The 26922-nt window shown below is 36.4% G+C and overlaps 1 protein-coding gene across 1 annotated transcript; it reads left to right on the forward strand.

Annotated features, from left to right (window-relative positions):
* The first annotated feature begins 357 nt into the window (after positions 1 to 357).
* On the forward strand, positions 358 to 2810 carry LOC135121244 (uncharacterized). Its single transcript, XM_064045550.1, has 6 exons — positions 358 to 583; positions 949 to 1246; positions 1420 to 2078; positions 2136 to 2349; positions 2587 to 2744; positions 2800 to 2810. The coding sequence occupies exons 1-6, from the start codon at positions 358 to 360 to the stop codon at positions 2808 to 2810; spliced, it is 1566 nt and encodes a 521-aa protein (XP_063901620.1).
* Positions 2811 to 26922: the final 24112 nt, after the last annotated feature.

Genomic DNA, 26922 nt, shown 5'->3' on the forward strand with positions numbered 1-26922 from the left:
TATAATAATGCTTTAAAAGCCGGCCATTGCATAGTAGGTCTGGACAGCTGTACTATCTATGATGCAATAGATGTTCTGCGGTGTTTCAAATGTAATGGTTTTAACCATTCTAGCAGAACCTGTAAAAAACAAACTTCGTGTCCCCGCTGTGCTGGCAGCCATGATCTGAAGCAATGTCAATCTAACACGTTGAAATGTATCAACTGCATGGGCCTGAAGGACAAAAAGTCACTTACGGAAGAACATCTTGCGCACGCTGTGTGGAGCTATGATGAGTGTCGTTGCTACAAAAACATTATTCAAAAACTCAAAAGTGATATGTTTACTGACATTCAGTTGTAGCCATTACTGTCTTTTATGCCCTCCAAACCGCGTAGTAGACGTTCTGAAGCAAAATCGTTAGAAACTGTGTGTTACTACCAAAATGTGCGGGGTCTTAATACCAAACTAAAAGACTTTTCTTTGTCGACCATCACCAGTTTAACTTACGACATTGTTGCCCTCACTGAAACTTGGTTAAATGACTCGGTCTCGGACGCAGAGCTGTTTGACTTGAGTATTTATTCTGTATTTAGATCTGACCGTAATTACTCTGCCACTAATACTAAAAATTGCTTGCAATTAAAAATGCTTTTAAATCTGTGAAAATAAGTACAGTTGACCTCGATGACGCATTGGCAAAAATTCCAAAGGTGGATTTTCTCCTAGTTAAGACCTCAGCAGGTTTTAGAACAATTTTCATTGGTATTGTATATATTCCTCCATCTTGTGATAGTGCGACTTACAATATCTTCTTCGATTCCTTAATGTCACTTCACTGTCTATATGGCAGCAATTTTTTAATTTTTGGAGATTTTAATATCTCGGATCTTGTAATTTGGCTACATTCTGGGCCTAATGCATCTACATTTAAAGATTACAAGTCTTTTATTAATTTCTTTAATTTAGTTCAGTTTAATGAAATAGTCAATAATACGGAAAAAGTCTTAGATTTGGTACTTAGTAATCAGCCTTGTAGTGTCGACAGGGCGCTTGATATTCTGACTAATGAAGATATTTTTCATCCAGCCCTTGAGGTCACGGTGAAATTGTTAAAGCCAGATTGTAACAGCAATAAATTTCCAATCGTCATGTTCCCTAATTACAATTTCAGAAAGGCCAATTTACATGAATTGTACGCTGATCTGGAGTCAGTAGACTGGTCGGTCTTAAATGATACCCCTGATGTTGATCTCGCTGTTGACGCGTTTTATAAAACACTCTATAAAATAATAGACAAACATGTGCCAAAGAAACGATCCCCTCTTGGCTCTTACCCTCCTTGGTTTAATAAAAATATTATTCTTCTTATAAAATATAAATACAAGTTGTGGAAACAGTACAAAAACGTGCCAACGCAGCGATATATGATAAGTTCAGATCTGTAAGAGCCAAAATAAAAACCGAGACGCACAAGGTATACACTGAATATGTGAACAAGTTGAATGCTGAAATTAATTCGAATCCCAAATGTTTCTGGTCTTACTTAAATTCTTTGCGGAACACAACTTCCATTCCTCCTTTGATGAAGTTAGACGATTGGGAAAGTGAGGACCCACAGGCAATTGTCAATAAGTTTGCTACATATTTTTCTACTGCTTTTTCTTTGCCCTCAAATAATAGCGGTATTAATACATATAGATCTCAAAATAACAGCGGTATTAATGCGAATGCTTTGTATATTACTAATAATGTAACCGAAAATGAGGTTCTAAAAGCTATGCTTAAGTTGAAGGCGAGCATGACAGCTGGTCCTGATCTTTTCCCCTCGTTTCTTATTCGTGATTGTAGATTCATTTTTGCAGGCCCATTGAAAGTGATTTTCAATAACATTATAAAATCTTGTATGTTTCCGGAGCAGTGGAAAATCTCTAGAGTTTGCCCAATTTTTAAACAAGGTGACAAATCTGTAATTAGCAAATATAGACCAGTAGCCATAATTAATAACTTTGCTAAGGTTTTTGAGATTATTTTATTTGATAGAGTGTATTCTCATGTCTCAAACAGAATTTCAATCCATCAACATGGTTTCATGGCGGGTAGGTCGACAATAACTAATTTAGCTTGTATCTCTCAGTTCCTTTGTGAAAATATAGATCAGCATAAGCAGGTTGACGTGGCCTACCTGGATTTTTCAAAGGCTTTTGATAGAGTTAATCATAAACTATTGATAATGAAGCTAGAGTACTTTGGTCTCTCAAACGACTTGTTGAAACTCATCTCCTCTTACCTTTGTAACAGATGTCAGTTTGTGCAATACCGAGGATTTCGTTCTGATACGTTCGTTCAGCGTTCGGGAGTGCCTCAAGGGTCAGTCTTGGGCCCATTATTTTTTAACATATTTATAAATGATTGTACCGATTATTTTAATGTTCCATTTTTATTGTACGCTGATGATTTGAAATTATATAATATCATTACAACACCTGAAGATAGTGAAAAACTACAATCAAACATTGCTGTTATTTTAAACTGGTCATTGAATAACAACCTCATTTTAAATACAGATAAATGTTGTGTAGTGAGTTTTACAAGAAAATTGAACAGTTCTGTTTTTGAATATTCAATGGATGGATCAGTTCTAAAGCGCTCTAAAACGATCAAGGACCTGGGTGTCATGTTTGACAGTAAAATGTCTTTCTGTGACCATTACGATAGCATCATAGCGTCATCCTATAAAACATTGGGCTTTGTGTTGCGAAATGGTAAACTTTTTAATTCAAATGAAACATTCTTAATTCTGTTTCAAACTTTTGTTAGATCTCAGCTAGAATATGCAAATTTTATACGGTCTCCAATATATAATATCCATACAACTTCTGTAGAAAAGGTGCAACGTCGATTTGCAAAGTCTCTATTCTTTTTTCGTACTGGTTCATATCCGCCCAGAGGGTATGATCATAGCTTTCTCCTTAAGGATGTTGACCTCCCATCTCTATCCAGCAGGCGAGAATACTTCTCAATCAACTTTCTTCACCAGCTTGTATCAGGAGTTGTTGACTGCAGTGATCTGTTGTCCAAATTGTTCTTTCAGTTCAAATCGTTCAATTTTCGAAATCTGAATGTTTTTCAGCTACAAACACCAAAATCTAACGCACTGCAGATGTCTCCTGTGTATAAGACGATAAAAAATTATTCTCGCATTGAACAAGATGGTCTTGATATATTTTGTTGCAGCAAAGCTGATATCAAAGTGATGACTTTCAGATATGCTTAATTCAAACCGAAGATTATCCTTGTCCTATAATTGGGTTCGCCTGTTGGACATTGTAATTCTTAATAATAATAATAATAATGATGAAAACAGCCATAGCACGTCGCGATTTCATAAGAAATCGTGGCATACAACGTCGATATTATTACGCGGGATTTTGTACTTATGGGTCATGTTGGAAATTAGTAAAAAGTCGATAATTTTAGCCAAGAGCTCGAATTTTCTTGGTTTGAATCTGTACTAAATAAAATCTTATTAAAAACAACGTGGTGTAGTTTGTCCAATAACTTTCAGATGGCGCATTAAATTAATTTTTATACGATTCAAAGAAATCATCTTACCACGTCGATTTTAGAAAAAAAAAAAACTCTCACGGTTGTGAGATTACCTTATGTTCTTATGTATTTTCGCTAATGTCGAAGAAAAAAAAAATGTTTATATAAGTCAAACACCTCATCCCACTTCGTCATAAGACATCGCTAAGCGATCCTGTAAGAGTATGTCTTAAGAACTGATTTACAAAGTACGAGGCTTACTTCCACAAGGAATACTTTTTTACATTGTTGCCCCATATTTTCGTTTATTTCAAAGCCAGTACGTCTATGTAAAACGTGTTGAAAGAGAGCTAACACAATTTGAACCTTCATTGCTTATCGAGGTCTTGCTAACGTAAGATTTACTGAACAAAATCCACAGATGCCGTCGTTTCAATGGATCTATCTAGTGTCCCTAGATTTTAGAATTATTTTAGAAATCTAGAGACCCTAGATCTATCTACTGAATAGTCGTAAAAGATACACCCTAATATAGCATGCGCAGTCACCGTGTGTAAAGTTACCGCGTAATTCAAAAGTCTGACAATGAACGAGACAGGCAGCGTTCTCGGATATAACGTGGCAGATCGTGTAGGTGTGCTGTAGTTGTTTGTTTACGTTCATTATGTCAAAGAAATGCAAGACAAACCGATATGACTCAGTTGCCTCTCGAGGATGCCGATCGCCACCAAGCGTTTTAAATTGCACGATGTTGATTCGCTGTTTTAAAAATTGCGGTAAAAATGTTATACGCAAACCTCTGTCTCTTACTAACATGCAGTAATCCTCGGTCTGTTCGTGTTTACGACTATTCAGTAGATAGGTCCATTAATGTCCTGCAATCCCCAAGCCAATGTTAGTGTCTTCCAAAAATTTCAAAGAAATCCGTTATTAATAATTATTTTCTTAGATAAATTGTAAAACTTAATGATAGAAATTATTTTTTTTTCAAGGAAAACCCATATGCGTAAAGTTACAAAACTAGTGCATTATAAAACCATAGGCAAGGCAGCATATCATGCTGCAAATTACAAGTGGGATTTACTTAACAACATTTTAAGATGACTACGGCTCATGGTTGTGAGATTACTGTATGCACCTCAGCTTATGTAACAGAAAAATATATTTTTTATAAATAAATCAAACACCTCATCGCACTTCGTCATAAGACGTCGCTTAGAGATCCTGTAGGAGTATGTCTTAAGAGCTGATTTACAAACCACGATGCCTACCTCACACGAGCAACACCTTGTTGCATTGTTATCTAATATTTTAGTTTATTTGAAACCCAGTCCGCCTATGCCATTTTGGCATTGAGGCTTAACTGACAAAAGATCTTTCTAGATAACATAAAACAATATTTCTTAAATATATAGGTTAATATATCCAATTGACGGTAGCATCGTTACATATGTATCAGTGTTTAAAAACGCGGAAATTTATAATTACATGATATTGATAATTTAAAGTTAAATTTAAAAAAATTAGTAACAAGTTTTCAAAAATATAAAGTTTTGAAATTTAATTTTGTTTCCTAGGATTAAAGGAACTCCCATGCGTAAATTTTACTATTTGTTAGTTATATGAGGCACGTGGAACAAAAACACGAACAACAGTTAACACATTTATTATACAAACACAAGTAAATATACATTACGGTGAACTTGGACACACGCGCGCGGATAACCGACCAGCCATTAGTGTGACGTTCGTCTTCGTCATGGCTAGGTCATCGCTAGCGCAGTCGCGCAGACTACGGCCGAACACGCGCTCCATCTATGTTTCCAAACGCTTCCCCTCGTGTTCAAGGGTCGCAAGTAACCGCACTTTAGTCCTCTAGCCTAGAACACTCAAACCGCTAGCCCGCACGCACTCGACATGTTTCGCTCTCGGCAGTCCTTTGGTCAGGAAATCCGCCACTTGTTCTTCAGTACACACGTAGTCCAACTTCAACTTAGGGTCTCGCGCAGAATGTGATGACGGATGTCAATATGTTTACTACGCGCGTGGAAAACCGTGTTTTCCGCTAGTTTCAGCGCACTTTTATTGTCGCAACGAACAGTAACGTCAGAAAGAGTCCCGAACGCTAGCTCTTGCAAAAGTCGCTTTAGGTGCATTGCTTCTTTCACGCACTCGGATAGAGGCATGTACTCGGCCTCCATCGAAGAGAGAACCACAGTCCTCTGTTTCTTGGCATCCCACGAGACCGGGCTACTATTCAGAAGAAACACATATCCAGTGAAAGATCTTCTATCGTCGGGACAGTTACACCAATCTGCATCCACCAATCCTGTTAACGGACTCAGTTTCGATCCGAAAGTCAGTCCCAATTTGGAGGTCCCCTTCAGGCAGCGGAGAACTCTTTTCGCAGCTTTCCCGTGTTCCTCCCCAAAACAGTTATTGAACTGACCCAATCTGCTTACCGCAAAAGCAATGTCCGGTCTGGTTGTTGTTGATAAATAGGTCAGTGCACCCACCAATTCTCGGTATGGAAGCTTGAGATCTTCTTCGCTTTGATTGTCTTTCTTAAAAAGCTTTGAGCCTATGTCGACGGGTGTGGCAACAGGCTTACATTCGGACATGCCAAACCTGTTCGGGATGTTGTCAAGGTGACATTTCTGAGTTATTACCACCCAACCTCCTCTCTGCTCGAATTCGACTCCCAGGCAATATTTGGCGTCGCCTAAGTCCACGATGTCGAACTCTTTTGTGAGAGCTCTATTTATGTCGCCAATCGTGCGTTGGTGTTTTGATGCGATTAAGATGTCGTCCACGTACACCCCAATCACGACTAAATCTTCCCCTTTACCGATATGATACAACAGGGATCTGAAACTGTCGGTCGTGCGCCCAAATTTCGCAACACCTCGTCCAATCTGCGGTTCCAACTTCTTCCTGCTTGACGTAATCCGTATAAGGCCTTCTTCAGGAGACAGACCTTGTTCCCCTTACGGTATGTCTTTAGCATCCTGTCGGCCTTTTGTTTAACCGCACTATCGCAATCGGACTCCAGGATGTCAGCTAATATGCCTTCGAAATTCTTGGGCACCTCCATGTACACCGCCTCCTCAAGTTCACCATTTAGGTACGCAGTAGCAACGTCGAATTGCCTGATACGCATTCCGTAACGAGCCGCTAAGGAGGCCATGACCCTGATTGATGAGAAACGGGCAACCGGGGCAAATGTTTGGGTAAAGTGGACACCAGGGCGTTGGCTAAAGCCCTGTGCTACCAGGCGAGCTTTTCTTCTCTCGAGTGTCCCATCTGATTTCAACTTATTTCGTAGGACGAGTCGACTGCCGATGGTTTCCTGTCCTCGGGGACGACGACGACCACCCAGGTATCATTTATCAGAACGGATGCCATTTCAGACACGATGGCGTCGCGCCATTCATCCGCGTCTGCACCGTTCAAAACTTCCTTCATCGAAATTTCAGAGAGTAACCCGACTTCGTTCAATTCGATGACATTCGATTCGGGCCTCGGCACTTGATTGAATTCCCTCCTGGGTCGTCCCCTCTCTCTAGTTCTGACGATCTTAGGGCGACCAGGTCCTCGTTGTGTCTGGGGCTGCACCGTCGTCGTCGATCGGGATCGGTTCATCTCGCGTCACTTCCTCGATTTCCGCATTAATGGAGGTGGGCTTTCTAGTATGGGATCTGCGCCTAAATTCTCGTCGACTTCTTCAGGAATCTCTCGCTCCTCGCGAGCAGGAAATCTGATGTCGACAAATTTCTTCGTGTAGTTCATTTCCTCGCAACATCTATCGACTTCAATTTCGCGGGGTTCGTTCGAAGAATCTTCTAAAAACTTCACGTCTCTGCTGATGATGACTTTGTGTTTCTTAAGAGACCAAATGCGATACCCCTTGTGAGAGTCGTCCTATCCGAGAAAAATCCCCTCTTCTCCTCAGGGAGAAAATTTTCTGTTAGCCGGTTCGCGATTCAGGTAATAGACTTTTGACCCAAATACCCTAAAGTTCGAGATGTTCGGCACCTTACCGGTCCACACTTCGAATGGGGTTTTGTCATCTAGATTTTTCGTCGGCAGCCTGTTTCTAACATAGTTCGCGGTGTTAACCGCCTCTGCCCAGAATGAGTCAGGCAACCTGGCATCCAAGAGAAGACATCTTGCCGTTTCCAACAGTGTCCGGTTCTTCCTCTCCGCGACTCCATTCTGTTCCGTGTTGTAAGGAACGGTCAACCTTCTGGTGATGCCTTTGGACTTCAGGTAAGCATCGAATTCGCCCCCCGTATATTCGCCTCCATTATCGGACTGAAGGCACTTAACTGTCCTGCCCTTTTGATTTTCCATCAGCGTGATGAAATCCTTAGTCGCTTGAAGTGCGTCGCTTTTGTATCTTAGGAAGCGAACTTCTGTCCATCTCGACTTTTCATTGATGAACTCGATAAAGTACCTGGCCTTGCCTAGAGATTCGGTTCGCATGGGCCCGCAAATATCAGTGTGTACCATATCCAACACCTCTGTGTTCCGATTCGATTTTTTGGGAAACGGGGTCCTTATCATCTTCCCCTGAAGAAATGTCACGCGTTCGAAGTTGCCACTGTTAGGTTTTAAGCGAACTCCGCGTACGACATTTTGCGAAACGGCACTCAACAAATCCTTCGCGTTCGCGTGTCCCGATCGCTTATGCAACAGCTCAAGCGATATGACGTCATCGCTGTCGATCGGTTTCGAGAATGCTACGCGAGCATCGTGCTCGTCCTCGCTTACAAAGAATAAATCCCCGACCCTTTTGGCAACAAGGTGTATTTTACCTTTTGAGTCCGCAATTGTTGCCTCGTTTTTCCGAAAATTCACGCTGAAGCCCCGATCCGCGATTCTGCTCACCGAAAGAAGATTCGTCCGTAGATCAGGCACGAATAATGTCTCGTCAAGTGTCACCACAGTCTCTTTGCCGCGCACATTTGATTTGAACCGCACTAGTCCTTTGCCAGAAATGTCCGTTGTAGAGTTGTTAGCGAGATTTAAAGTTCCGCAATTACGTTCGTTAAGTTTTTCGAAACTTCGCGCGTCACAACACAAGTGCGCCGTCGCGCCACTGTCCAGGCACCATCTAGGGTCGGCGGGAGGAAAGGTTAACTTGTCCTTCGAAGCATTTAGACAGATATTTGCGAATTTCATCCTGTCATTTTTGTTGTGGCTCCAACATTCCGCCGCTTTATGACCCTTCTTCTTACACTTAAAGCAGCGAATCTCTTTCTAGTCTCTCTGTTTTGCGCCATTCGTGCTGCCGACGCGCACAGCTTCCGGTTCACCGTTTCGTTTTTTAATTCGCTCACGTGGTTTCTCTGGGCCCATAACCTGTTAGTTATATGAGGCACGTGGAACGAAAACACAAACAACAGTTAACACATTTATTACACAAGTAAATATAGATTACGGTGAACTTGGACACACGCGCGCGGACAACCGAGCAGCCATTAGTGTGACGTTCGACTTCGTCATGGCTACGTCATCGCTGGCGCAGTCGCGCAGACTGCCTCCGAACACGCGCTCCATCTATGTTTCCTAACACTATTCTTCTTTGTACATATTAAACATATATAATATAAGTTTTAGAAGATCACGTCTCTTGGTTGTGAAATTTTTGTATGTACCTCCGCTTATGTAGCAGAAAAATAAATTTTTTTCACTAGCAGCCATGAAGCATGCAAATGTCGACTCATTTAGAGGTAGCAAATTCAACTTTTGCGACCACGGGTTAAAAAAGAAGATTGAGGTTATGTACGCAATACTTGATGTGATTATTTCTTAAAAAATGAATAAATGTGTGCTACTAACATTACTTGAGTATACGCATGGTAGTTGTAGACGGTAGAAGATAAAATGATTAATTCAGCGACAAGTGTAAACGGTTTACTCTGTGTTGAAGATTTAGATTAAGTTTGATTAGAAATCCAAACAAAATCATGTTGCGTCAAAAAATTGAACGTTTATTTTTTCAATTTATTGTCTTATGGTTTCTACTAGTGAAAAAAATAGTACATTACCCACGGTTACAAAGCCGCTTCTAGACCTCGCGCTTCAGAGCCCTCGACGCTGCGCGTCTCGGGTTCTAATTTGCGCTCGGTCTAGAATGCTTGGCTTTGCAACCTTGGCTAATAATATACTATTTTTAAAAATAAATCAAATACCTCATCGCACTTCGTCATAAGACGTCGCTTAGGGATCCTGTAGGAGTAAGTCTTAAGAGCTGATTTACAAAATACAACGCTTACCTCACACAAGGAACACCTTGTTGCATGGTTATCGGATATTTTAGTTTATTTCAAACCCAGTCCGCCTATGCCATTTTGGCATGGAGGCTTAACTTACAAAAGATCTTTCTAGATAACTTAAAACAATATTTCTTAAAATATATATGTCAATATTCCAATTAACTCTAGCAACGCTATATATGTATCAGTGTTCAAAAACGCTGAAATTCATAATTACGTGATAATTCACACTTAAATTTAAAAACATTAGTAGCAAATATTCAAAAATATAATATTTGGAAATTTAATTTTGTTTTATGAAAACGAAGAAGCTACCTAGGATCAAAAAGAACTCTTGTGCGTAAATTTTACTATTCTTCTTTGCACATATTAACCATATGTAAGTTTAACTATGGAGACTTCAATTGAAAAAAAAGTTTCATATCTAGCAATTACTTTATTTTGTATTTTTTATTTCTTCTTTCTTTAAAAGTTCTACTGCAGCACACTTAGAGAAATGTTTACCTCAGACAATTTATTCCTTTTTGGTTTGCCGGTATAATATAATGCATTTTGTTTTAACAATTTTTGCAGATTGAAATTCAGATGGTGACGCAATACGTGTAGAAAGAAAGCTAACAGAATTTGAACCATAATTGTTTATCCAGGTTCTGCTTACATAAGATTTGCTTAACAAAATTTACAGATGCCGTCATCAATTTTTTTAAAAGGGATGAGTAAATAAATTTTAATCAATGTCCTGTAATTCTCAAGCCAATGTTAGTGTCTTGCCAAAATTTCAAAGAAATCCGCTATTAATTATTTTCTAAGAGAAATTGTAAAATTTAATGATAAAAATTTTTGTATTTTTTCCACGAACAACCATATGCGCAAAGTTACAAAAATAGTGCATAGTGAACAAAGCAACATATGCTGCAAATTCCAAGTGAGATTTAATTAACAACATTTTTGATGACTACGTCTCATGGTTGTGAGGTTTCTGTATGTACCTCCGCTTATGTAGCAAAAAAATAATTTTTTTGTAAATAAATTCAATACCTCATCGGACTTTGTCATAAGACGTCGCTTAGGGATCCTCTAGGAGTGTGTCATAAGAGCTGATTTACAAAGTACGAGGCTTACTTCACACAAGAAACACCTTGTTGCATTGTTATCTAATATTTTGGTTTATTCGAAACTCAGTCCGCCTATGCCATTTTGCCATGGAGGCTTAACCTACAAAAGATCTTCCTATAAAACCTAAAACTATATTTTTTAAAATAGATATGTTAATATTCCAATTAACTGTAGCATCGTTACATATGTATCAGTGTTTAAAAATGCTGAAATTTATAATTACGTGATAAGTCAAAGTTTAATTAAAAAAAATTAGTAGACTTGAATTGAACAAAAGTTTCATGTCTAGCAATTACTTTACTTTAAATTTTTTATTTCTTTTTTCATTAAAATTTCTACTGCAGCACACTTGGAGAAATGTTTACTTCAGACAATTTATCGTCTTTCAGTTCGTCGGTTCTGTATAGAGCATGTTATTTTGATAATATTTGAAAACTGAAATTCAGTTCCGTTATTGACGCACTACGTGTAGAAAGGGAGCTAACATAATTTGAACTATAATTGTTAATCGAGGTTCTGTTTAAATAAGATTTGCTTAACAAAATTTACAGATGCCGTCGGCAATTTTTTTGAAAAAGGATGAATAAATAAATTTTTCCGGTTTTCTACGATTAATTTTTGACCTTGAATCTTCTAACTTTAATTTTTTAAAACAACCGCAATGCGTCAACTCGAAAAGAGCGACGGATTCTTAGACTACACACAAAGGAGCATTTGAGCATTTCGTGGTGCACATTTCAAGTAATAATTATTTGAGAAAAAGTTGAATTGACATTATCTGCTTTTGGGAGGGGATGAGTTGATAAATCTTGGTTAAATTCTTATAATCCTTGCATTCATGCTAGAGTCCTTACAAAATTTCTAGGAAATCGCTTACAAATTTTCCACAATTAATTGTTGACCTTGAATCTTCTAATTTTAATTTTTTTAAAATAACTGCAATGGGTAAGCTCGAAAAGAGCGACGGCTTCTTAAACTACACGCAAATGAGGATTTCTTGGTGCACTATTCAAGTGAGAATTATTTGACAAAACGTTGAATTGACATTATCTGTTTTTGGGAGGGGATGAGTTGATAAATCTTGGTTAAATTCTTATAATCCTTGCATTCATGCTAGAGTCCTTACAAAATTTCTAAGAAATCGCTTACAAATTTTCCACAATTAATTGTTGACCTTGAATCTTATAATTTTAATTTCTTTAAATAAAACAACCGCCATGCGTCAACTCGAATAGAGCGACGGATTCTTAAACTACACACAAAGGAGCATTTGAGCATTTCGTGGTGCACATTTCAAGTGAGAATTATTTGAGAAAACGTTGAATTGACATGATCTGTTTTGAGAGGAGATGAGTTTATAAATCTTGGTTAAATTCTTATAATCCTTGCATTCATGCTAGAGTCCTTACAAGATTTCTAAGAAACGGCTTACAAATTTTCCACGATTAATTTTTGACCTTGAATCTTGTAACTTTAATTTTTTTAAAACAACCGCAATGCGTCAACTCGAAAAGAGCGACGGATTCTTAGACTACACACAAAGGAGCATTTGAGCATTTCGTGGTGCACATTTCAAGTGAGAAATATTTGAGAAAACGTTGAATTGACATGATCTGTTTTTGGTAGGCGATAAGTTGAGAAATCTTGGGTAATTTCTTATACTCCTTGCATTCATGCTAGAGTCCTCACAATATTTCTAAGAAATCGCCTACAAATTTTCCACGATTAATTGTTGACCATGAATCTTCAAACTTTAATTTTTTTAAACAACCGCAATGCGTAAACTCGAAAAGAGCGACAAATTCTTAAACTACACGCAAATGAGGATTTCTTGGTGCACTATTCAAGTGAGAATTATTTGAGAAAACGTTGAATTGACATGATCTGTTATTCGGAGGGGGATGAATTGATAAATTTTTGTTAAATTCTTATAATCCTTGCATTCATGCTAGATTCCTTACAAAATTTCTAAGCAATTGCTTACAAATTTTCCACGATTAATTGTTGACCTTGAGTCTTCTAACTTTAATTTTTTTAAAACAACCGCAATGCGTAAACTCGAAAAGAGCGACGGATTCATAAACTACACGCAAATGAGGATTTCGTGGTGCACATTTCACGTGACAATTATTTGAGAAAACGTTGAATTGACATGATCTGTTTTAGGGAGGGGATGAGTTGATAAATCTTGGTTAAATTCTTATAATCCTTGCATTCAGGCTAGAATCCTAACAAAATTTCTAAGAAATCGCTTACAAATTTTCCACGATTTATTGTTGACATTGAATTTTCTAACTTTAATTTTTTTAAAATAACCCCAATGCGTAAACTCGAAAAGAGCGACGGATTGTTAAACTGCACGCAAATGAGGATTTGTTGGTGCACTATTCAAGTGAGAATTATTTGACAAAACGTTGAATTGGCATGATCTGTTTTTGGGAGGGGATGAGTTGATAAATCTTGGTTAAATTCTTATAATCCTTGCATTCATGCTAGAATCCTAACAAAATTTCTAAGAAATCGCTTACAAATTTTCCACGTTTAATTGTTGACCTTGAATCTTCTAACTTTAATTTTTTTAAAACAACCGCAGTGCGTAAACTCGAAAAGAGCGACGGTTACTTAAATTTCACGCAAATGAGGATTTCGTGGTGCACTATTCAAGTGAGAATTATTTGAGAAAACGTTGAATTGACATGATCTGTTTTAGGGAGGGGATGAGTTGATAAATCTTGGTTAAATTCTTATAATCCTTGCATTCATGCTAGAGTCCTTACAAAATTTCTAGGAAATCGCTTACAAATTTTCCACAATTAATTGTTGACCTTGAATCTTCTAATTTTAATTTTTTTAAAACAACAGCAATGCGTCAACTCGAAAAGAGCGACGGATTCTTAGACTACACACAAAGGAGGATTTCGTGGTGCACATTTCAAGTCAGAATTATTTCAGAAAACGTTGAATTGACATGATCTGTTTTTGAGAGGGGATGAGTTTATAAATCTTGGTTAAATTCTTATAATCCTTGCATTCATGCTAAAGTCCTTGCAAAATTTCTACGAAATGGCTTACAAATTTTCTACGATTAATTTTTGACCTTGAATCTTGTAACTTTAATTTTTTTAAAACAACCGCAATGCGTCAACTCGAAAAGAGCGACGGATTCTTAGGCTACACACAAAGGAGCATTTGAGCGTTTCGTGGTGAACATTTCAAGTGAGAAATATTTGAGAAAACGTTGAATTGACATGATCTGTTTTTGGGAGGCGATAAGTTGAGAAATCTTGGGTAATTTCTTATACTCCTTGCATTCATGCTAGTGTCTAGAGTCCTCACAAAATTTTCCACGATTAATTGTTGACCTTGAATCTTCAAACTTTAATTTTTTTTAAACAACCGCACTGCGTAAACTCGAAAAGAGCGACGGATTCTTAAACTAAACGCAAATGAGGATTTCTTGGTGCACTATTCAAGTGAGAATTATTTGAGAAGACGTTGAATTGGCATGATCTGTTTTTGGGAGGGGATGAGTTGAAACATCTTGGTTAAATTCTTATACACCTAGCATTCACGCTAGAATCCTTACAAAATTTCTAAGAAATCGCCTACAAATTTTCCACGATTAATTGTTGACCTTGAATCTTCTAACTTTAATTTTTTTAAAACAACCGCAATGCGTAAACTCGAAAAGAGCGACGGATTCTTAGACTACACACAAAGGAGCATTTGAGCATTTCGTGGTGCACATTTCAAGTGAGAAATATTTGAGAAAACGTTGAATTGACATGATCTGTTTTTGGTAGGCGATAAGTTGAGAAATCTTGGGTAATTTCTTATACTCCTTGCATTCATGCTAGAGTCCTCACAATATTTCTAAGAAATCGCATACAAATTTTCCACGATTAATTGTTGACCATGAATCTTCAAACTTTAATTTTTTTAAACAACCGCAATGCGTAAACTCGAAAAGAGCGACAAATTCTTAAACTACACGCAAATGAGGATTTCTTGGTGCACTATTCAAGTGAGAATTATTTGAGAAAACGTTGAATTGACATGATCTGTTTTTCGGAGGGGATGAGTTGATAAATTTTGGTTAAATTCTTATAATCCTTGCATTCATGCTAGATTCCTTACAAAATTTCTAAGCAATTGCTTACAAATTTTCCACGATTAATTGTTGACCTTGAGTCTTCTAACTTTAATTTTTTTAAAACAACCGCAATGCGTAAACTCGAAAAGAGCGACGGATTCATAAACTACACGCAAATGAGGATTTCGTGGTGCACATTTCACGTGACAATTATTTGAGAAAACGTTGAATTGACATGATCTGTTTTTGGGAGGGGATCAGTTAAAAATATTGGTTAAATTCTTATACTCCTTACATTTCAGGTGAGAATTATTTGAGAAAACGTTGAATTGGCATGATCGGTTTTTGGGAGGGGATGTGTTGAAACATCTTGGTTAAATTCTTATACGTCTAGCATTCATGCTAGAGTCCTCACAATATTTCTAAGAAATCGCATACAAATTTTCCACGATTAATTGTTGACCTTGAATCTTCAAACTTTAATTTTTTTTAAACAACCGCAATGCGTAAACTCGAAAAGAGCGACGGATTCTTAGACTACACACAAAGGAGCATTTGAGCATTTCGTGGTGCACATTTCAAGTGAGAAATATTTGAGAAAACGTTGAATTGACATGATCTGTTTTTGGTAGGCGATAAGTTGAGAAATCTTGGGTAATTTCTTATACTCCTTGCATTCATGCTAGTGTCTAGAGTCCTCACAAAATTTCTAAGAAATCGCATACAAATTTTCCACGATTAATTGTTGACCTTGAATCTTCAAACTTTAATTTTTTTTAAACAACCGCACTGCGTAAACTCGAAAAGAGCGACAGATTCTTAAACTACACGCAAATGAGGATTTCTTGGTGCACTATTCAAGTGAGAATTATTTGAGAAAACGTTGAATTGACATGATCTGTTTTAGGGAGGGGATGAGTTGATAAATCTTGGTTAAATTCTTATAATCCTTGCATTCAGGCTAGAATCCTAACAAAATTTCTAAGAAATCGCTTACAAATTTTCCACGATTCATTGTTGACATTGAATTTTCTAACTTTAATTTTTTTAAAATAACCCCAATGCGTAAACTCGAAAAGAGCGACGGATTGTTAAACTGCACGCAAATGAGGATTTGTTGGTGCACTATTCAAGTGAGAATTATTTGACAAAACGTTGAATTGGCATGATCTGTTTTTGGGAGGGGATGAGTTGATAAATCTTGGTTAAATTCTTATAATCCTTGCATTCATGCTAGAATCCTAACAAAATTTCTAAGAAATCGCTTACAAATTTTCCACGTTTAATTGTTGACCTTGAATCTTCTAACTTTAATTTTTTTAAAACAACCGCAGTGCGTAAACTCGAAAAGAGCGACGGTTACTTAAATTTCACGCAAATGAGGATTTCGTGGTGCACTATTCAAGTGAGAATTATTTGAGAAAACGTTGAATTGACATGATCTGTTTTAGGGAGGGGATGAGTTGATAAATCTTGGTTAAATTCTTATAATCCTTGCATTCATGCTAGAGTCCTTACAAAATTTCTAGGAAATCGCTTACAAATTTTCCACAATTAATTGTTGACCTTGAATCTTCTAATTTTAATTTTTTTAAAACAACAGCAATGCGTCAACTCGAAAAGAGCGACGGATTCTTAGACTACACACAAAGGAGGATTTCGTGGTGCACATTTCAAGTCAGAATTATTTCAGAAAACGTTGAATTGACATGATCTGTTTTTGAGAGGGGATGAGTTTTTAAATCTTGGTTATATTCTTATAATCCTTGCATTCATGCTAAAGTCCTTGCAAAATTTCTACGAAATGGCTTACAAATTTTCTACGATTAATTTTTGACCTTGAATCTTGTAACTTTAATTTTTTCAAAACAACCGCAATGCGTCAACTCGAAAAGAGCGACGGATTCTTAGGCTACACACAAAGGAGCATTTGATCGTTTCGTGGTGAACATTTCAAGTGAGAAATATTTGAGAAAACGTTGAATTGACATGATCTGTTTTTGGGAGGCGATAAGTTGAGAAATCTTGGGTAATTTCTTATACTCCTTACATTCATGCTAGTGTCTAGAGTCCTCACAAAATTTTCCACGATTAATTGTTGACCTTGAATCTTAAAACTTTAATTTTTTTTAAACAACCGCACTGCGTAAACTCGAAAAGAGCGACGGATTCTGAAACTAAACGCAAATGAGGATTTCTTGGTGCACTATTCAAGTGAGAATTATTTGAGAAGACGTTGAATTGGCATGATCTGTTTTTGGGAGGGGATGAGTTGAAACATCTTGGTTAAATTCTTATACACCTAGCATTCACGCTAGAATCCTTACAAAATTTCTAAGAAATCGCCTACAAATTTTCCACGATTAATTGTTGACCTTGAATCTTCTAACTTTAATTTTTTTAAAACAACCGCAATGCGTCAACTCGAAAAGAGCGACGGATTCTTAGACTACACACAAAGGAGCATTTGAGCATTTCGTGGTGCACATTTCAAGTGAGAAATATTTGAGAAAACGTTGAATTGACATGATCTGTTTTTGGTAGGCGATAAGTTGAGAAATCTTGGGTAATTTCTTATACGTCTTGCATTCATGCTAGAGTCCTCACAATATTTCTAAGAAATCGCATACAAATTTTCCACGATTAAATGTTGACCATGAATCTTCAAACTTTAATTTTTTTAAACAACCGCAATGCGTAAACTCGAAAAGAGCGACAAATTCTTAAACTACACGCAAATGAGGATTTCGTGGTGCATATTTCACGTGACAATTATTTGAGAAAACGTTGAATTGACATGATCTGTTTTTGGGAGGGGATGAGTTAAAAAATATTGGTTAAATTCTTATACTCCTTACATTTCAGGTGAGAATTATTTGAGAAAACATTGAATTGGCATGATCTGTTTTTGGGAGGGGATGTGTTGAAACATCGTGGTTACATTCTTATACGTCTAGCATTCATGCTAGAGTCCTCACAATATTTCTAAGAAATCGCATACAAATTTTCCACGATTAATTGTTGACCTTGAATCTTCAAACTTTAATTTTTTTTAAACAACCGCAATGCGTAAACTCGAAAAGAGCGACGGATTCTTAGACTACACACAAAGGAGCATTTGAGCATTTCGTGGTGCACATTTCAAGTGAGAAATATTTGAGAAAACGTTGAATTGACATGATCTGTTTTTCGGAGGGGATGAGTTGATAAATTTTGGTTAAATTCTTATAATCCTTGCATTCATGCTAGAATCCTAACAAAATTTCTAAGAAATCGCTTACAAATTTTCCACGATTTATTGTTGACCTTGAATTTTCTAACTTTAATTTTTTTAAAATAACCCCAATGCGTAAACTCGAAAAGAGCGACGGATTGTTAAACTGCACGCAAATGAGGATTTGTTGGTGCACTATTCAAGTGAGAATTATTTGACAAAACGTTGAATTGGCATGATCTGTTTTTGGGAGGGGATGAGTTGAAACATCTTGGTTAAATTCTTATACTCCTAGCATTCACGCTAGAATCCTTACAAAATTTCTAAGAAATCGCCTACAAATTTTCCACGATTAATTGTTGACCTTGAATCTTCTAACTTTAATTTTTTTAAAACAACCGCAATGCGTAAACTCGAAAAGAGCGACGGATTCTTAAACTACACGCAAATGAGGATTACTTGGTGCACTATTCAAGTGAGAATTATTTGAGAAGACGTTGAATTGACATGATCTGTTTTAGGGAGGGGATGAGTTGATAAATCTTGGTTAAATTGTTATAATCCTAGATTCCTTACAAAATTTCTAAGCAATCGCTTACAAATTTTCCACGACTAATTGTTGACCTTGAGTCTTCTAACTTTAATTTTTTTAAAACAACTGCAATGCGTAAACTCGAAAAGAGCGACGGATTCATAAACTACACGCAAATGAGGATTTCGTGGTGCACATTTCACGTGACAATTATTTGAGAAAGCGTTGAATTGACATGATCTGTTTTTGGGAGGGGATGAGTTGAAACATCTTGGTTAAATTCTTATACGTCTAGCATTCATGCTAGAGTCCTTACAAAATTTCTAAGAAATCGCTTATAAATTTTCCACGTTTAATTGTTGACCTTGAATCTTCTAACTTTAATTTTTTAAAACAACCGCAGTGCGTAGACTCGAAAAAAGCGACGGTTACTTAAATTTCACGCAAATGAGGATTTCGTGGTGCACTATTCAAGTGAGAATTATTTGAGAAGACGTTGAATTGACATGATCTGTTTTTGGGAGGGGATGAGTTGAAACATCTTGGTTAAATTGTTATAATCCTTGCATTCATGCTAGAATCCTAACAAAATTTCTAAGAAATCGCTTACAAATTTTCCACAATTAATTGTTGACCTTGAATTCGTCTAAATATAATTTTTTAAAATAACCGCAAATCGTAAACTCAAAAAGAGTTTATTCTTAAACTACACGCAAATGAGGAGTTCGTGGTGCACATTTCAAGTGAGAATTATTTGAGAAAACGTTGAATTGACATGATCTGTTTTAGGGAGGGGATGAGTTGATAAATCTTGGTTAAATTTTTATGATCCTTGCATTTATGCTAGAGTTCTTACAAAATTTCTAAGAAATCGCTTACAAATTTTCCACGATTAAGTGTTGACCTTGAATCTTCCAACTTTAATTTTTTTAAAACAGCCGCAATCCTTAAACTCGAAAAGAGCGACGGATTCTTAAACCACACGCAAATGAGGATTTCCTGGTGCACTATTCAAGTGAGAATTATTTGAGAAAAGGTTGAATTGATATGATATGTTTTAGAGAGGGGATGAGTTTATAAATCTTGGTTAAATTCTTATAATCCTTGCATTCATGCCAGAGTCCTTACAAAATTGCTAAGAAATGGCTTAAAAATTTTCTACGATTAATTTTTGACCTTGAATCTTCTAACTTTAATTTTTTTAAAACAACAGCAATGCGTCAACTCGAAAAGAGCGACGGATTCTTAGACTGCACACAAAGGAGGATTTCGTGGTGCACATTTCAAGTGAGAATTATTTGAGAAAACGTTGAATTGACATGATCTGTTTTTGAGAGGGGATGAGTTTATAAATCTTGGTTAAATTCTTATAATCCTTGCATTCATGCTAGAGTCCTTACAATATTTCTAAGAAATGGCTTACAAATTTTCTACGATTAATTTTTGACCTTGAATCTTGTAACTTTAATTTTTTTAAAATAACCCCAATGCGTAAACGCGAAAAGAGCGACGGATTGTTAAACTGCCCGCAAATGAGGATTTGTTGGTGCACTATTCAAGTGAGAATTATTTGACAAAACGTTGAATTGGCATGATCTGTTTTTGGGAGGGGATGAGTTGAAGCATCTTGGTTAAATTCTTATACTTCTAGCATTCAGGCTAGAATCCTCACAAAATTTCTAAGAAATCGCCTACAAATTTTCCACGATTAATTGTTGACCTTGAATCTTCTAACTTTAATTTTTTTAAAACAACCCCAATGCGTAAACTCGAAAAGAGGGACGGATTCTTAAACTACACGCAATTGAGGATTACTTGGTGCGCTATTCAAGTGAGAATTATTTGAGAAAACGTTGAATTGACATGATCTGTTTTAGGGAGGGGATGAGTTGATAAATCTTGGTTAAATTCTTATAATCCTAGATTGCTTCCAAATTTCTAAGCAATCGCTTACAAATTTTCCACGATTAATTGTTGACCTTGAGTCTTCTAACTTTAATTTTTTTAAAACAACCGCAATGCGTAAACTCGAAAAGAGCGACGGATTCATAAACTATACGCAAATGAGGATTTCGGGGTGCACATTTCACGTGACAATTATTTGAGAAAACGTTGAATTGACATGATCTCTTTTTGGGAGGGGATGAGTTGAAACATCTTGGTTAAATTCTTATACGTCTAGCATTCATGCTAGAGTCCTTACAAAATTTCTAAGAAATCGCTTATAAATTTTCCACGTTTAATTGTTGACCTTGATTCTTCTAACTTTAATTTTTTTAAAACAACCGCAGTGCGTAAACTCGAAAAGAGCGATGGTTACTTAAATTTCACGCAAATGAGGATTTCGTGGTGCACTACTCAAGTGAGAATTATTTGAGAAAACGTTGAATTGACATGATCTGTTTTAGGGAGGGGATGAGTTGATAAATCTTGGTTAAATTCTTATAATCCTTGCATTCATGCGAGAATCCTAACAAAATTTCTAAGAAATCGCTTACAAATTTTCCACAATTAATTGTTGACCTTGAATTCGTCTAACTATAATTTTTTATAATAACCGCAAATCGTAAACTCAAAAAGAGTTTATTCTTAAACTACACGCAAATGAGGAGTTCGTGGTGCACATTTCAAGTGAGAATTATTTGAGAAAACGTTGAATTGACATGATCTGTTTTTGGGAGGGGATGAGTTGATAAATCTTGGTTAAATTTTTATGATCCTTGCATTTATGCCAGAGTTCTTACAAAATTTCTAAGAAATCGCTTACAAATTTTCCACGATTAAGTGTTGACCTTGAATCTTCCAACTTTAATTTTTTTAAAACAGCCGAAATCCTTAAACTCGAAAAGAGCGACGGATTCTTAAACCACACGCAAATGAGGATTTCCTGGTCCACTATTCAAGTGAGAATTATTTGAGAAAACGTTGAATTGATATGATATGCTTTAGAGAGGGGATGAGTTTATAAATCTTGGTTAAATTCTTATAATCCTTGCATTCATGCTAGAGTCCTTACAAAATTTCTAAGAAATCGCTTACTAATTTTCCACAATTAATTGTTGACCTTGAATCTTATAACTTTAATTTTTTTAAAACAACCGCCATGCGTCAACTCGAAAAGAGCGACGGATTTTTAAACTACACACAAAGGAGCATTTGAGCATTTCGTGGTGCACATTTCAAGTGAGAATTATTTAAGAAAACTTTGAATTGACATGATCTGTTTTTGAGAGGGGATGAGTTTATAAATCTTGGTTAAATTCTTATAATCCTTGCATTGATGCCAGAGTCCTTACAAAATTGCTAAGAAATGGCTTAAAAATTTTCTACGATTAATTTTTGACCTTGAATCTTCTAACTTTAATTTTTTTAAACAACTGCAATGCGTCAACTCGAAAAGAGCGACCGATTCTTAGACTACACACAAAGGAGGATTTCGTGGTGCACATTTCAAGTGAGAATTATTTGAGAAAACGTTGAATTGACATGATCTGTTTTTGAGAGGGGATGAGTTTATAAATCTTGGCTAAATTCTTATAATCCTTGCATTCATGCTAGAGTCCTTACAATATTTCTAAGAAATGGCTTACAAATTTTCTACGATTAATTTTTGACCTTGAATCTTGTAACTTTAATTTTTTTAAAACAACCGCAATGCGTCAACTCGAAAAGAGCGACGGATTCATAGACTACACACAAAGGAGCATTTGAGCGTTTCATGGTGCACATTTCAAGTGAGAAATATTTGAGAAAACGTTGAATTGACATGATCTGTTTTTGGGAGGCGATAAGTTGAGAAATCTTGGGTAATTTCTTATACTCCTTGCATTCATGCTAGTGTCTAGAGTCCTCACAATATTTCTAAGAAATCGCATTCAAATTTTCCACGATTAATTGTTGACCTTGAATCTTCAAACTTTAATTTTTTTAAACAACCGCAATGCGTAAACTCGAAAAGAGCGACGGATTCTTAAACTACACGCAAATGAGGATTTCTTGGTGCACATTTCACGTGACAATTATTTGAGAAAACGTTGAATTGACATGATCTGTTTTTGGGAGGGGATGAGTTAAAAAATCTTGGTTAAATTCTTATACTCCTCACATTTCAAAGGAGAATTATTTGAGAAAACGTTGAATTGACATGATTTGTTTTTGGGAGGGGATAAGTTGAAACATCTTGGTTAAATTCTTATATGTCTAGCATTCATGCTAGAGTCCTTACAAAATTTCTAAGAAATCGCCCACAAATTTTCCACGATTAATTGTTGACCTTGAATCTTCTAACTTTAATTTTTTTAAACTAATCCCAATGCGTAAACTCGAAAAGAGGAAAAGAGCGACAGATTGTTAAACTGCACGCAAATGAGGATTTCTTGGTGCACTGTTCAAGTGAGAATTATTTGAGAACAAGTTGAATTGACATGATCTGTTTTTGGGAGGGGATGAGTTGATAAATCTTGGTTAAATTCTTATAATCCCTGCATTCATGCTAGAATCCTTACAAAATTTCTAAGAAATCGCTTACAAATTTTCCACGATTAATTGTTGACCTTGAATCCTCCAAGTTTAATTTTTTGAAATAACCGCAATGCTGAAACTCGAAAAGAGCGACGGATTCTTAAACTACACGCAAATGAGGATTTCTTGGTGCACTATTCAAGTGAAAATTATTTGAGAAAACGTTGAATGATATGATGTGTTTTAGGGAGGGGATGAGTTGATAAATCTTGGTCAAAGTCTTATAATCCTTGCATTCATGCTAGTCCTTACAAACTTTCTAAGAAATCGGTTACAAATTTTCCACGGTTATTTGCTGACCTTGAATCTTCTAACTTTAATTTTTTTAAAACAACCGCCATGCGAATTCTCGAAAAGAGCCACGGATTCTTAAACTACACGCAAATGAATATTTCGTGGTGCACATTTCAAGTGAGAATTATTTGAGAAAACTTTGAATTGACATGTGATGTTTTTGGGAGGAGATGAGTTGATAAATCTTGGTTAAATTCTTATAATCCTTAAGTTCATACCAGACTCCCTACAAAATTTCTAAGAAATCGGTTACAAATTTTCCACGATTAATTGTTGACCTTGAGTCTTCTAACTTTATTTTTTTTTAAACAACCGCAATGCGAAAACTCGAAAAGGGCGACGAATTCTTAAGCTGCACGCAAATGAGGATTTCGTGGGGCACATTTCAAGTGAGAGTTATTTGAGAAAACGTTGAATTGACATGGTCAGTTTTTGGGAAGGGATGAGTTGATAAATCTTGGTCAAATTCTTATAATCCTTGCATTCATGCTAGTCCTTACAAATTTTCCAAGAAATCGGTTACAAATTTTCCACGGTTAATTGTTGACCTTGAATCTTCCAACTTTAATTTATTTAAAACAACCACAATGCGTAAACTCGAAAAGAGCGACGGATTCTTAAACCACACGCAAATGAGGATTTCGTGGTGCACATTTCAAGTGAGAATTATTTGAGAAAACTTTGAATTGAAATGTGATGTTTTTGGGAGGGGATGAGTTGATAAATCTTGGTTAAATTCTTATAATCCTTGAGTTCAAACTAGACTCCCTACAAAATTTCTAAGAAATCGGTTACAAATTTTCCACGATTAATTGTTGACCTTGAATCTTCTAACTTTAATTTTTTTAAAACAACCGCCATTCGTAAAATCTAAAGGAGCGATTGATTTATTAAGCTACATACAAAGGAGCATTTCCTGGTGCCCATTTCAAGTGTGATTTATTTGCCAAACTTTAAGTTTACATGATCAATTTTTTGGAGAGGACGAATAGATTAATATTTGTTAATTTCGTATAATCCTTGCATTCACGTTAGTGTCCCTACGAAATATCTGAGAAATGGGTTACAAACTTTGGGTGACAGATCGTTGACCTTGATTTTCCAAACTTAATTTTTTCTAGAACAACCGCAGTGCATATAGTGGAAAAGAGGGATAGTTTATTAAACCATATGCAAAGGAGCATTTCGTGGTGCACATTTCAAGTGAAATTTAATTGAGGAAACGTTGACTTGACATGATCTATTTTTTTGGAGGGGATGAGTGGATAAATATTGGTTAATTTCCTATAATCCCTGCGTTCATGCTAGTGTCCTTACAAAATATCTAAGAAATCTGTTACAAACTTTCTACGATGGATGAGGAAACGATGAGTAGACATGACCTGCTTTTTGTAGAGAATGAGTAGATAAATCTCGGTTAAATTTTTGTATAATCACTGCAATCATGCTAGTGTCCGTACAAAATTTTTAAGAAATCAGTTATATTCTTTGGGCGATGTATTGTTGACCTTAATTTTTAGAGTCGAAAAGAACGATAGATTAATTAACCACATGCAAAGGTGCATTCGTCGGCAAAATGTTTTAGCTAGGGCTCATCTCGGCATCGTTTCGGCGCACCAGGCGTAGACGTCTGAAGATTTCAGACAAACACGTAAACGCAATTGTCGATACGTGAAAATTCATTTGCCTGGGCCTAATCAGGTTTAGTTGAATTCACTAAAAGCCCCAACAAAATCTCATGCCAGCTGTTTATTAAAAAGAAATATGTGAAAGGAATTTCATGTATTGTTAAAAATAACCATAATTTATTTGATATAATAACAAAAATGACGTGAGAGTAAAATATAAAAAAAGTAAAAGAAGAAAAATTGATCACACTTTGGTAAATGTTTTTCACAAATTCTAAGATCGTTAAAGCGACGTATTGTTGCTGTAAAAATGCAAGTTACAATGTTCGACCAGAGAACATAGTTCGACCGTCAAAGTGTAATTCCAATTCAATATCCCTTGGCGCCATCTAGAGAGAAATCATGTCTCAAATGCGTGGTTTGCAATTTTAAACCTTACGTGTTACGAGATTTTAGCACGTCGACGTTGTGAGAGCAAATTTTCGACGTCCTATGACTCTTTTAGGGGGCGATCTTACAACGATTTAGCGACGTTCGAGCGACGCGCTATACCGCTCGTTAATGGCCAAATGACGCTCTAAAGACATATTCATCATTATAATATTAATAATAATAATAATAATATTTTTGAACATTTCAAAGGACGATTCTGGGAAAACCATTGGAGTTATCGAAGAAATGAAAACGGATATGGCTTCTGCGGCCCGAAATGTGCAAGAAAATGTATTAAGTGAAATTTCGAAAATTTAGTTAAAAATTGATGGGAAATTGAGGTCATTTTGCATATTTTTGAATATTTCAAAGGACGATTCTGGGAAAACCATTGAAGTTATCGAAGAAATGAAAACGGATATGACTACTGTGGCGAAAAAGGACGAAAAAGGATACTAAGAACGAAAAAGGACGAAGATGGACAAAAGAGGACGAAAAAAGTCGAAAAAGGACATAAAACGGCGAAAAAGGACGAAGAAGGACGAAAAAGGATAAAAGGGACGAAAAAGGACGGAAAAGAACGAAAAAGAAACCAAAAATGAAGAGAAGGGCAAAAAGGGTAAAGAGAATTTTGGAGGGGAGTAACTATGATCCTTCGGTGGGAGTAACTATGATTCTTCGGTGGGAGTAACTATGATTCTTCGGTGGGAGTAACTATGATTCTTCGGTGGGAGTAACTATGATGCTTCGGTGGGAGTAACAATGATTCTTCGGTGGGAGTAACTATGATTCTTCGGTGGGAGTAAATATGATTCTTCGGTGGGAGTAACTATGATTCTTCGGTGGGAGTAACTATGATTCTTCGGTGGGAGTAACTATGATTCTTCGGTGGGAGTAACTATGATTCTTCGGTGGGAGTAACAATGATTCTTCGGTGGGAGTAACTATGATTCTTCGGTGGGAGTAACTATGATTCTTCGGTGGGAGTAACTATGATTCTTCGGTGGGAGTAACAATGATTCTTCGGTGGGAGTAACTATGATTCTTCGGTGGGAGTAACTATGATTCTTCTGTGGGAGTAACTATGATTCTTCGGTGGGAGTAACTATGATTCTTCGGTGGGAGTAACTATAATTCTCCGGTGGGAGTAACTATGATTCTTCGGTGGGAGTAACTATGATTCTTCGGTGGGAGTAACTATGATTCTTCGGTGGGAGTAACTATCATTCTTCTGTGGGAGTAACTATGATTCTTCGGTGGGAGTAACTATGAATCTTCGGTGG

The sequence above is a fragment of the Zophobas morio genome, unplaced genomic scaffold (genome assembly GCF_036711695.1).
Source record: "Zophobas morio isolate AGI-343-1 ecotype UQ-CSIRO unplaced genomic scaffold, CSIRO_AGI_Zmor_V1 ptg000535l, whole genome shotgun sequence".
Lineage (NCBI taxonomy): Eukaryota > Metazoa > Arthropoda > Insecta > Coleoptera > Tenebrionidae > Zophobas > Zophobas morio.